The following is a 13,834-nucleotide window of genomic DNA, read 5'->3' as shown; positions in this document are numbered from 1 at the left end:
GTGTGAAAATATAAATGCCGTTGGTTGCCAACAACATACAATCCTATTAAACATCCTACAGTGAAAAAGTACGTCTTAGAATTGAGGCGTCATAACTACCATTTTTCCTTAAAAATAGAATTTATACATGTGCACAGTACTAAACTATTCAGCACTTTTAAGAATCAATATTAAGTGTTCAGAAGACACTTGCCGTCTGTAGCCACGCAACTACTCTTAAATCCTAGGAGGAAATAAACATAAGCAACATTTTAGTATGAACTTCCTAAAGATTTTTAACCGATCAAGCCTAAAATGCTCAAGACTGTATTAAGAACTTTAGTTGGCCTCTCTCAACAACTGGTAGCAGAGATCATGAGCCAAACTAAGGAAGAAGAGGGTGGTTTACAAATCCATTACTGCTACTGCAGGGAAACTATTATTCTCTCCAAGAAGATAAAGTTTTACATTGAGGTCAAGATATTATCACTCATACTAATGATACAAAATAGTAATTCATTTCAATATGAGATTCTGATTTTTTTTAACTACCACGAGAATACATCAGTCTTTGACAACTAAACTACTAGTAGGTCCATAAATACAACTTAAACCATACTCTTCTGGGAGAAAGACAATGTAAACTCGTGTCTGTTCCTTCCAGAAGTCAACACTACCACTGCTGCTTCTAAAAGAGGGTTGCACACAACCATTTTCCCCCTTGAAATGCCAGATTCCAAGGCACAGCTTTGCCATGTTTTATAATAAATGTATATTTGCATATCGTATTAATACACTGTAAGTAAATTATAATACCAAGTATTTCCCACTAACATTAAGTCCAAGTTTAAAAACAATAAACACATCAAATAAACTAAAAACTATTTGAAATAATTTCAAGAGAATTATGAAGAACAGATTTAAATAAATGAAAGTTCTAAAATGTGTTTATCTCTCTCTCACACTCACACACACACACACACACACACACTTTAATGTTCTGGGGGAAGTGAAAGAATTGATAACTAAAACCTTGAATTTTTTTTATTTTAATCAATTTAGATAAGGATTTGCATTAAATGTCATTTTACTGACTAATGAATTACATCTTTCACCTTAAGCATTTTGACACTTCCATCAACTTTCTAAAAGTGAGGGCGTATTATTTCTCTATGTTTTTAATATACCTGCTTCTCAAAAGACTGAATTATATAAAAACTGATAGGAGAAACCTATTGTCAATCCCCTCATCATCATCACTAAATCTCTGCGTAAGCCCTAGCTACATAATAACGTGTAGGTGATAATCTTGAAGAATTTACACTAGACAATAACCTAACTAAAATCCATTTTATCTGTTTATCTGACACCCTGTCAACTTGTCACTTGACAAGCCTGTTTTTCCATCACAACAAATTTTAACACACAGGTAAATAGTAGTTATTTTTTAACTTTCAGGAGCTAGAAATCATTATTTCGTCTCCTCCTGTTTCTCCCAAAATAGCAAAATTCTCCTAGGGGCTTTTTATATTTCCAAACCGAAGGAATTTGTTGCCAAATTTAAAAAAAAAATACTATTAGCTGACTACTGCTTCTGAAAGGTGTAATTTTCCTGACAGCAGAATTAACTATCCTTGACGCGATCTCACGTGAACCTTTCACAGCACCTACCACATCCCAAGTAAATAGCCCTGGCAGGTGAGTGTATATACATAGCTTATCGTGAAAAGGACCCAGCCCACTCCATTTCCCAAGCAAGACGCGGGCAGCTGTCCTATGACAGTCTGTACAATTACCAGCACCTTGGGCAGGTCCGCGGCCCTACTGGGGGGCACAGGCCCGCCCGGACGCCTTCCTCACAACCCCTCTTTGTGCCGCTCCCCGCCCTCCACCCCCCTGCTCTGACCTACGTGGGGCCCCGGTAGACCACAGCGCAAACTCCACCGCCCCCCGCCCCCCGCCGGCCCCAGGCCTGGCTCCTCCCGGGTCTCCCTTGGGAGGTGGGCGTTCGCGGGGCGGAAGGGCAGGGCCCAGGGACTGCGAGGAAAAAAAAGGGGGGGGGGCCGCGGCGGGGGGTCCCCCTGTCGGAGGCGGGGGTCGCGCAGCGGGAGGGCAGGGCCCAGGAATACGAGGGAGAAAAGGGGGCCGCAGGGGGTCCTCCTGTGGGAGGTGGGGGTCGCGGGGCGGAAGGGCCGGGGCTGTGAGGGAAAGGGGGCCGCGGGGAGGGTTCTCCGTGGGGGCGCAGGTCGGCGGTCTCACCCGCAGCGGGGGGCGGCTCTCCCGCGTCGTCGGGCGCCAGGGTGACGGCGCCGTCCCTCCAGACGCGGATCTGAGCGGCTGAGCGCACGCGGCGACGGGGCTGGCGGCGGCCGGCGTCCGCGGCACGCAGGGAGCCGCAGCACTGGTAGCACACGGCCCACGCCTGCTCCTCGTTGATGGGCTGGTTGTAGAGCCGCAGGATCTCCTCCAGGCTCAGCGCGTCCGGAGGGCCGCCAGCCGCCCCGGGATCCGGAGGCCCCTCGCCGCCCGCGGGCTCCGCCCGGGGCTCCCCGCCGCCCGCCGGGCCCGCCGGCTGAGCCATCCCGCGGCTCGGCGCTGCGCTCGGCCGCCGCGCCGTGTGCCGGCGTCTCTTCAGCTCCGGAGCATCGTCTCGGCGCGCCGCCGCCTCCACATCCCCGGAACGCCCCGCCCAACCTGGCCGCGCGCGCCGCCGTGGGGGACCAGGCGGGGGACTGGGCGAGGGCCCGGCGGCCGTGGGCGAGCGAGGAGCGGCGAGGACGCCGCGGCCGTCCTGACCAGGCCGCCGCTGCCGCCAGCCCGTAGCGACGCGATGGCGTCCGCCGGCCCCGCCCCGCGCCCGCCGCGCGCTCAGTGCCGGGGCTGCGGAGCCGCCCCGCCAGGGGTCCGCACGACCCGGAGTTCGGACGTGCGCTCCGCCGCCGAGCTGACCGCGCCGACCGCAGCCACCCCCCGCCAGGCTGGGAGGCCACTAGCACTGGATGCCCCTGGAATTGGCTCGCTGGGAGTCTAATTAGGAGCTCGAACCCAGTCTAGAGCAAATTCCTAATAAAGGTCAATGAAACCGCTCCGGCTCCGGTCCCCGGGCCGCCCTGCCTGCTCCCGCCCACCGCCGGACCGTCCGCTGGGCACGGGTCCGGCGCCTCTTCCGAGCCTCCACACGGTTTCTTCTGACCAGCCTACTTCGTACTGCGCCAGGCCTCGCCCCTTCATCATGCCCCGGACCCTCTTCTGCTCTTTTGGGGGCAGCTGTCGCCATCAATATACCATATAATTTATTTAGATGTATTGTGTGTTGAATAGGTCTTCCTATCTTCATTGTAAGCCTCGTAAGGACAGGGACCTTTATGGGTTTTGCTCACGGACTTCTCCCTGGTGTGTAGATCAGGGCCTGGGATATAAACATGTTGTAAATAATTTGTAGACGTTGGTTTCAGCGTCCTTCCAGATTCATTTTGTAACGTTTGTACAACTCCTCGCTAAGAATGTCTCCACTGATCGCACTCATCATAGTCCAGTTAACCCACTATGTTCAGACGATGTGGAATTAATATCACAGTGGCAACATTGAACTGAGGGCAATAAGCCATAGAATAAAAGAAAGAAATACTGCACTCCCCAGGGCCTCGCTGACTTCATTAAATAATCACTCATCAGTAAATGAGTTTAACTGGTAACTTTCCACTCTGAGGCTAGTCCTGTGTAAGAACCTGACAGAGGTGAAAGTATCAACCAAGTAAGAAATGTATAGTAACTACCAATTAAACTTTTAAGGCAGTTTTGTGTGTAATATTAGATCTCACACTCTGAACAACTGCATCTTGCAGTAAAAATTGCAAGGGTCTATTATAAATGCTTAAGATACCACAGTACATACAGCAGTAGTGGGGAGAAGAGAGAAAAGCAAAAGGATATATTTTTTTTTTAATAAAAAGTAATGAATTGAAAGGGGAGAAAAAAGCTTCTCCCTAGTCACCTTATTATAATTTCACTACAAGAGATACAAAAAAACCCTTAAGTAACATCAGTTATAGGTTCATAACCCCATTGTAAAAATGCACGAAGGTGTGCCAAAACCCTGAGAAGAAAGGTCTAATTACTTACATAGATAGGATGGATAGATATGGATATATAGATACATAAAACCTCTTGATTGAAAAACTGAGAAAACATACCCCAAATTTGCTATCTTAAAAGTTGAGGTTCTGTGTGGATTTTGAAAATACAGAGGACTTTAAAACGGTTCGAACAATGCAGAAAAACAGCTGAATGGTCTACTTTTATGGACAACACCGCCATCTCCTGGCCTTCTGGGATATTGCGGTGCCACTGCACTTCGACAGCTACAACAAAAATCAATTACATTTTTGTCCTCACATTTTCTCACCCCACAAAACACAAGTTAAATGAATTAACAAGCTAATGAATCCATGAGCCAGTCCCTGGCTACTCCTGTTACAGGGCAATAAAAAAATCTCCAAGTAAAGATAACAGTGAAGGGAAGAAGGGAAGGGGTGGAGGTGAAGAAAAAGAAAAATCCAAATTTTCCCTGAAATGTTATCATTAAAAGATGTATTCTTTAAATCAGTTCACAACAGAAAGATTTTTTCCTTTCCTAAGTGATAATTTTTAAACATACATTTTGGGAAGAAAAACATTAAGGCTTGAATCACAGGAAGGTTATATAAAATAGGGCTTTTTTTTTCCCCCAGATACGAACTCATGACAGATATACCCTATTTAAAGTAAATTTCTTGCTTTTGAGAGCTTATATGGAATTAAGTTGAGGCAAGATGACACGCATAATGTTGTTGGATACATGCAGAAAAAGTAAAAGATAAATCTAAAAATCCTAGCTGTCTTCTTTTATAAATCTATTATATAACCTGAACATTTGATACATTTTTGTACAAAGACAGTGTAATTTTTATACGATTTTCAGAACCATTTGAAATTTTGATAAGCCCCACATCCAGTACCATAAGACTCTATGAAAGTGCTGACAACTCAAGACTATCAGAGGTCCGCATATTCTCAGGACTCAACAGGACTGTGGAATAGCTTGGAGTAACCTTGCCATTTCCTCATTTTCAATTCAGATTCGAAGCTTCAAATACCTTCTTATGCAGTATATTTTGTTCCAGTTTCTATCATTGATTTTATTTTTTTATTCTTGGCTTCACCACTTTAAAAAAATTGCTCTATATATCTAAAATGTCTGAATAACTCAAATCAACATGTAAATGTCTTTTTCAAAGTGCTGTAAGATCTGTGAAAAATAGTGGCATGTGTTACTCTGAATATGATTTTAGTTTTCATTGATTTTGTTGTTGCATTTATTAAAAATGGAATCCTTGAAATTTTTTATCTTATATTTACTTATCATTTTTGCAGAATAAATGTACTTCATGCTTCATACTCTGGACGTGCTGGCTGAGCTGCTCTGAGTCTTTCAGGGAGCAAGGCCTTCAGGGAGCACGATCTGCCTGTGCAGCCCAAGCTTAATCCAGTCACTCCCAGACAATTGCTCCTAAGAGGCACATTCACCTAGAAAAGTGCACCAAAAAGGAAAAAAATAGAACAGCATATTTTTTTTTCAGTGGCATAACCTAAATTTTCATTGCCCACAATTATAATACTTTATAATTTTAAAGTGATAATTTTATACTTTCAAAGTACTTTCTTCAGGTATACAACTTGAAGGTCAGACATTACTATCCCTGTCTCACAAATGACAAAATATAGGACTAGTAAATGAAAGGGGTGGGACTAGAATCCAGGCCTCCTGACCAGCTCAGCTCTTTCTGCTCCTTATATCTCTACATTTGCACAGAGCAAGAAAAAAGTCCTCCCACTTCATTCCTCACTCCAGCAAGAAAGAGTAGTATATAAAAAGCAGATGCTTTAAATTTGTACATAGCACTACAATCAACCAAACTTTTAATATTTTAAATACTTTGAATGAATGATGTGATGCCCCATCTCCCTCCATTGGTCCTTGTGATTTCACTGGCATTGAGTTTCACCATAGTGGTGATCTCCCCATAGTAATTATCTTCAAAGTGACCTATGATAACTCCATCCCCATCAAAGAATTGCAAATTATCACTCCCCTAAGGAGGTTAATTCCATCAACAACCCTAAATGTAATTTGAAACTCATCTCTTGTGATTTCAATAATCAAACTAAATATTAACCCAAACCCTTTAAAATCAGTCATGAAAATTAGCATGTGACCTCATACATAAAATCAGAAGTCCATAGACCAGATAAGAACACAACAAAACTGAATTCCTCTGGTCTATAAACTTGTAAAAGAATTAACTTTTCTATCCGATGGCAAAGATATTGAGAAACATTTAGAAAATACCCATGAATGCCCTTTTACTAAGTGGTACCCTAAACCGGTGTTTTCCACATGCTCATTTTATAGCATCTAACCTTTCAAAATTTACCTATCCTACCTTGATGAGATCAAGTTACATACCCACTGATAAAAACTGAGGAAAAGTAGAGGAACGAGGCAAAATATCTGAACAGTAGCATATCAGTATATTCATGAAGGATTCTGGAAAATACTAGGTTAAACAATAGTCATGTTTCACTTAATGTGATTCTCCTTTGAAACAATTATTTTTAAACCAACGAGGAGAGATGGTCTTCTGATTTCAATATAAGTGGAATTATTAGCTTCAATTAGTAATGAAGATTCACTTTGGAAAAGACCTCAGAGGTCTAAATTTGAGGCCAAGCCACTATTTTACACGTATAAAAATTTGAGTCTGCAGACGTCAAGTGACTTACCTCAAATTACTGACAGTTACCAAAAGTACTTCAAATATACTTCCTTTAACATAAGCTTTCCAGATCCTGTTTCTTAGCCATATTACCTACTTCTCATCAAATTTCAAGTTAGGATAAGCAGTAGCTTATTTCTTAATTCTAATGGAAAATAGAAAACAATACAAGGCACAAAAAAATCTTTATTTGATGGCAAAATTTTGATGTTTGACAATAATTGCTTGAAAATGTAGAATTCTCAATAAAACTTCTAAGAAACCAGAGTTTCAGGTTGTAAAAGTTAAAGAGAATGGATTTTCAGACTGAAGTCATACTTTGTTGATGAGACAAAGCTAAAATATTTTTTCAAACCTCCATATTTAATTTTCACTTTATACAAAAAAGATGGCCCTTTCTTGTTGTGCAAAACATCTGTCTTTTTTACCTAATGTGCTGGTAGAAGTCTGGAGCGGCTCTTGGCTCTACTACTCTACTATGATTCCGTGAAAGGCTCATTTCTCTTCCCAGGTCACTATGTAACTTAACACAAAATATGGCTTACGTTAATTCAATTGAATAAGCAATGAATTAAGCCTTTCTTTGCTAATTTTTGTGGAAGGTATAGGTAAGGCTGTACTTATATTTTAGCAGTGCTTTTCCAGGTTTCTCCTTCAAACTATTTTCTTAACCTGAATTCCTGTGTCCTCTTGACCTTTTCTCAATAGTCATTAATGATATGGGAAACAAAGGCAGAAGAAAAATGATTAAATTTCCTTACTACCTACAGCCCATTGACAAGTCCTTGAAACAGGCAGAGTGACATTCCTCTAGGGAATTAAGTGCCTAGATATTAAAACTTTGTTAAGGGCAAAAGGCAATCCTAGCCTGACCCCCTCCCCCGCACCAGGATCCCGTAAGTCTACTTTAACATATGAAAATTCCTTTGGAAACTTCCTTTATCTCTAAACCCCCCAAGCATATGACCCATCGATATACGTCTGTAGGGTCTAATGACTCAGGTTTTATTAGACAGTAATAAAATGACATTTTCCCAACAATAGCTAGCCCCCTCAAGGTCCTGGAAACCTTGCTTCCAAAATTCTTTAGAGACACTTACCCTATCTCTAACCCCTTCCCAACTTGAGGGTATATAATGGGCCACTCCTCAAGACCCCAGTGCAGCTCTTTCTGCCCACCAGTCCTGTCCCTGTGCTTTAATAAAATCACCTTTTTGCACCAAAGACACCTCAAGAATTCTTTCTTGGCCGTCGGCTTTGAACCCTAACATCGTCTTTCTTACATCAATTAATGAAGTACAATGTTTTTCTCTTATTTGCTATGCATGCTCATTTCTCTTGGGAACAGCAAGTGTAACCGTCGCTTCCATTTTCTGCCTAGTAATCATAATCCTTTCTAAGAGATGTTAGAAAAAAATCATTGACATTAAAATTCATAAAGATATGACTCCTAGATCTCAACCTAAAGCTATGACAATATTTTAAACATGCTTCCTTACGCAATTGTTTTAAGGGTATAAAATTATTCGCCGGGCACCTGGGTCTCTCAGTCGGTTAAGTGTCTGCCTTCAGCTCATGTCATGATCCCAGGGTCCTGGGATCGAGTCCTGCATCAGGCTCCCTGCTCAGTGGGGAGCCTGCTTCTCCCTCTCCCTCTGCTGCTCCCCCTGCTTGTGCTCGCTCTTCTCTCTCTCTCTGTCAATCTCAAATAAATAAAATCTTTTTTTTTTTTAAGATTTTATTTATTTATTTGACAGAGAGAGCACAAGTAAGGGTGGGGAGCGGCACGCAGAGGGAGAGGGAGCAGTGACTCCCCGGTGAGCAGAGAGCCCGACGTGGGGCTCAAACCCAGGACCCTGAGATCATGACCCTAGCTGAAGGCAGATGCTCAACCGAGCCACCCAGGCACCCCTAAATAAATAAAACATTAAAAAAAATAAAATTATTCCCTTGTAAAATTTGGTAATTGTCATCCCTCAACGGCAATATTATCCTAATGCTACTGACATTTTCAGTTTTAACTAAATTATATAGTGTTCATTTTTTTCTCTTTGTAGCAGAAGCAATTTTTAAATTTTATTGATTGTGCAGGATTATAAATATTGGGCCAACTTTCCTCAGCTAAAGCAGAGCACTAAAGCAACCACCAAGATAATTTAGGCCAACTGTTCATGATCTTCACTCTGATTTAACACATAAAATAGAAGACATTCATTTATACAGCATTCCTCCAAGTGTATCTGGGGATTTTTGAAATTCTCAGCCACCTGTGTAGATACTTCCACTTATTTCTCTCTCACTCAAGAGAGCTTGCCATTATGTAAGAGGCGAATATGACATAGTTAAAAGCCCAAAAGCGTAGTGTTAACACCTTAAATTTGTCTTAACTATTGTAAAGTAAATTAATGCATTAATATTTTAAATTCTTTCAAAGCACCTGAAATAACTAAGATAGCAGCTTGCCGCATGCAGTCTTAGTTAGCAAGTCAGAATTACAGCAGTATCCTGCCATTAACTTTTATCTATGTAGTTCACAACACAAAAAGTAGCATTTTTCAGTGATTGAGTACCGAATGACTAGAATCTGTATTACACGTATTTTAGAAGAAAAACATACCATGTAAAGACATTTCAAAAAGACTTCAGCTAATTTTGAAAATGTATTTGAAAAAGAACCTAATATTGCCATGGAATTTTACAAAGAGGTAATTTTTGAATTAACTTTTTCTACTATATTTAAAACAACCTCTACTTGTAATATACAAGTTACTTAACTGATTCTTACAATTAGGTTTGTTAAGAACTGAAGATTCCAATTTAACATCTTTGAAGTAATCTGAAGACATTAGTTTTAGTGATGCATTGCCAGAAAAAAGTAACCAAGTTTCATCTGAAACATTATTTAGCTTAAAAAATTAAAAATTCCATATCACTGGATATAAGCTAGTATAAATCTAAAGCTGATTCTTGTAAGTGGAGATGTATATGAGAAACCCTAGAGCGACCATCAAAAAATAAATAAACTTAAAAATATAGTGACAAAATGATTAAAGACATTTAAATGCCACATTAGAAAATATTTACTTAATGCAAGTGAAAGCAGTAAAGGGGAAATAAAGAAACAAAAAAAAGTATGAAACAGGGGCGCCTGGGTGGCACAGCGGTTAAGCGTCTGCCTTCGGCTCAGGGCGTGATCCCGGCGTTATGGGATCGAGCCCCACATCGGGCTCCTCCGCTGGGAGCCTGCTTCTTCCTCTCCCACTCCCCCTGCTTGTGTTCCCTCTCTCGCTGGCTGTCTCTATCTCTGTCAAATAAATAAATAAAATCTTTAAAAAAAAAAAGTATGAAACACAAAGAAAACAAAAAGTTAAATGGTAAACATAAACCCAGCTATATAAATAAGAAACTTAAATGTGAATGGATTTAACAACACAGACAAAAGGCAAAGATTGTCAGGCTAGGGGGAAAGAAAAAGATTTGACGATACACCATCCACAAGAGACACTCAGAAAAAGTAGACTTTAAAACAAAAATATTATTAGACATTATCCTTTTATGATAAAAGGATATATACATATAACAATTACAAACATATATAACAGAGCACCAAAATACATGAGGCAAAAAGTGAAAGGAATGAAGGGAGAAATAATTCAACAACAATAGCTGGAGGACTTTACTACTCTCCTTTCATTAACAATTGAACAATTAGAATAGAACCATTAATGGGTAGATAAAATATTTGAACACTATAAACCACTAGACCTAGCAGACATCTACAGAGCACTCCACCCAACAACAGAATATAGTTTTCTCTTTTTTTTTTTAAAGATTTTATTTATTTATTTGACAGAGATAGAAACAGCCAGCGAGAGAGGGAACACAAGCAGGGGGAGTGGGAGAGGAAGAAGCAGGCTCCCAGCGGAGGAGCCTGATGTGGGGCTCGATCCCAGAACGCCAGGATCACGCCCTGAGCCGAAGGCAGGCGCTTAACCGCTGTGCCACCCAGGCGCCCCAGAATATAGTTTTCTCTTAAGCGCACATGTGAACATTCTCCAGGATTAACTATGTTAATCCATAAAACAAACATCAGTACAATAAATCAAAAGCAAGGGGGAAAATTGGGTAATTCACAAACGTATGGAGAGTAACACACTAACACACTCCTAAATGGCCAATGGGTTAAAGAAGAAATCAAAAGGGACATCAGAAAATACTTTGAGGTGGATGAAAATGAAGAAAAACATACTGAAATCCATGGGATGCATCCAAAGGAGGGGCTAAAGGAAAATTTATAGCTGTAAATGACTATATTAAGAAAGAAGAAAGATCCGAAATCAGTAACCTAACCTTCCAGCTTAAGATACTGGAAAAAGAAGGGGCGCCTGCGTGGCTCAGTCGTTAAGCGTCTGCCTTCGGCTCAGGGCGTGATCCTGGAGTCCTGGGATCGAGCCCCGCATTGGGCTCCTCTGCTGGGAGCCTGCTGCTTCCTCTCCCATTCCCCCTGCTTGTGTTCCCTCTCTCCCTGTCTCTCTCTCTGTCAAATAAATAAATAAATAAATAAAATCTTAAAAAAAAAAGATACTGGAAAAAGAAGTATAACTAAACCTAAAGCAAAAAGGACAGAAATAATAAAGATCAGGGTAGAAATGAATGAAAAAGGAACAGAAAAACAACAAAGAAAAATCAATGAAACCAAACCCTAGTTCTTTGGAAAGATCAACAAAATTGGGGGGGAAAAAGAGAGAGAGAGAGAGGGAAAGAAGTCTCCCATTACTAAAATCAGAAACGAAAGAGGAGTTAAAACCACTGAACTTGCAAAGAAATACTATGGATGGTTATTTGGTCATACCCAATAACGCCATGCCCACAGGGAGAGAAACTCACATTGTGCAGAGATACAGCAAAAAGAAGTAAACTCAAAGTCAGAACTTGATTCTAGAACAGATCTATTAGAAATACGTATCTTTGGGGGCGCCTGGGTGGCGCAGTCGTTAAGCGTCTGCCTTTGACTCAGGGCGTGATCCCGGAGTTCTGGGATCAAGCCCCACATCAGGCTTCTCGGCTAGGAGCCTGCTTCTTCCTCTCCCACTCCCCCTGCTTGTGTTCCCTCTCTCGCTGGCTGTCTCTCTCTGTCAAATAAATAAATAAAATCTTAAAAAAAAAAAAAAAAGAAATACGTATCTTTGGACAGGGAACTTCACTTCTCTGGATCTCCATTTCATTACTATATAAATTATGTGGACCAGAAGACCTAAGACTCCTTTCAAGTCCAAAATCCTCTAATTTCAGGCCATGAAATTGCATAAAGACAGTTAAAACCTTAGTTTTAGGGGGCACCTGGGTGGCGTGGTTGTTAAGTGTCTGCCTTCGGCTCAGGGCATGATCCTGGCGTTCTGGGATCGAGCCCCACATCAGGCTCCTCCGCTGGGAGCCTGCTTCTTCCTCTCCCACTCCCCCTGCTTGTGTTCCCCCTCTCGCTGGCTGTCTATCTCTGTCAAATAAATAAATAAAATCTTAAAAAAACAAAAAACAAAACAAAAAAATGCCTCTAGTTTTAGATGCAAAACCAAAAAGCAAAAAACAAACCTAGTTACCTTCAAAAACACTAGGAAACATCTGGAGTATTAGTACAAGTCTAAATTCAGTAGAATCAGAGAAGGAAGCTTTCATAAGAACATATGTGAACTGGGGTGCCTAGGTGGCTCAGTCACTCATTTTGGCCCATGTCATGAACTCAAGAGTCCAGAGATCAAGCCCCACGTCAGGCTCTGTGCTCGGAATGCAGTCTGCTTGAGGATTCTGTCTCCCTTTCCCTCTGCTCCTCCCCACCGCTTGCTCATTCTCTCTAGAATAAATAAATCTTTAAAAAATAGAGAATATATGTGAACTAACGACCAGCTAATAACCTCCTCTACTTCCCTTCTAATATCCATGACTACTCAACACTGGTGTCAGGTAGTTAATTCACAAACCAAATACAAGTCAAATGTAATTACAATGACTATGCCAACCACATCTCAGAAGAAAATACTAAACACTTAATACCCACATTTACATGCATTAATGATTATAACTCAACTTGTGCTTTAAATGTAGAATGTGCTATAAACATTTTAGGTTCTTCAAAATTAGATGGCTTCCAGTTCATATGTTTGGCTATTTTGTTTTTAATATTTTATATATGCTTTGGCTAATCTCAAATTACTTCTGAACCACCAACAGCTAGAAAACAATGCTACTTTTTCATTGGTTTAGAAGTTAAAAGCATGTTAAAAATCAGATCATCTAATTCCTGTACTTATCTCCTTAAGTAGGAAGGACAAAATTATTATCTAAGAGTCAAAAAAAAGTATAAAAATTGCCGAACTGTAGTCTAACCTATATTCTTGTTTACTACACCATGAAATTAAAAGTGTGAAAGGGGGGGGTGCCTGGGTGGCACAGCGGTTAAGCATCTGCCTTCGGCTCAGGGTGTGATCCCGGCGATCTGGGATCGAGGCCCACATCAGGCTCTTCTGCTATGAACCTGCTTCTTCCTCTCCCACTCCCCCTGCTTGTGTTCCCTCTCTCGCTGGCTGTCTCTATCTCTGTCGAATAAATAAATAAAATCTTTAAAAAAAAAAAAGTGTGAAAGGGTTAGTTTAAGCAATCGATGATTTATAACTAATGCCTTCTGATGGTCAGTTATATGACACAGAATACTACTTCAACAGCAATAGTCTTTTCAAATATAAAGCCTCCTCTTCACTTGGTTCAAATCTTGTCTTTGCTAAGAAGTAGAAAAGTGGGTTTCAAATATGTGTACTTTCCAGAACTGCCAGGTTATAGATGTGTTTTTGCAGATGATATCAAAAAATGTACACCTCAACAGTAGAAAAAAATTTAAGGGCATTTGGGAGTGTTCACTTAGATGGAACTAAATTTAATACGTTTTATTCAACAGGCTCATGTTTGAGTAATAAAGTTTCTAGGTTTCTGATACTCTTCTACTAAATAAATACACCTATATATTATACACACACACATATATATGTATA

At 40.9% G+C, this 13,834-nt stretch overlaps 1 protein-coding gene across 2 annotated transcripts in view; it reads right to left on the bottom strand.

The window, feature by feature from the left end:
• Window positions 1-2,560, bottom strand: part of SPIRE1 (spire type actin nucleation factor 1) — a 206,452-nt gene extending 203,892 nt beyond the window's left edge. For both annotated transcript variants that reach the window (XM_040619622.1, XM_040619623.1), the window contains exon 1: window positions 2,239-2,560. In XM_040619622.1, coding sequence (XP_040475556.1) covers window positions 2,239-2,560 — 322 coding nt within the window. The remainder of the gene's footprint in view (window positions 1-2,238) is intronic.
• Window positions 2,561-13,834: the final 11,274 nt, after the last annotated feature.

This window comes from Ursus maritimus, unplaced genomic scaffold (assembly GCF_017311325.1).
Source record: "Ursus maritimus isolate PB19 unplaced genomic scaffold, ASM1731132v1 scaffold_33, whole genome shotgun sequence".
NCBI classification, from domain to species: domain Eukaryota; kingdom Metazoa; phylum Chordata; class Mammalia; order Carnivora; family Ursidae; genus Ursus; species Ursus maritimus.
Note: the sequence above shows the minus strand (reverse complement) of the source record. Positions and strands in the feature narration are given on the sequence as shown.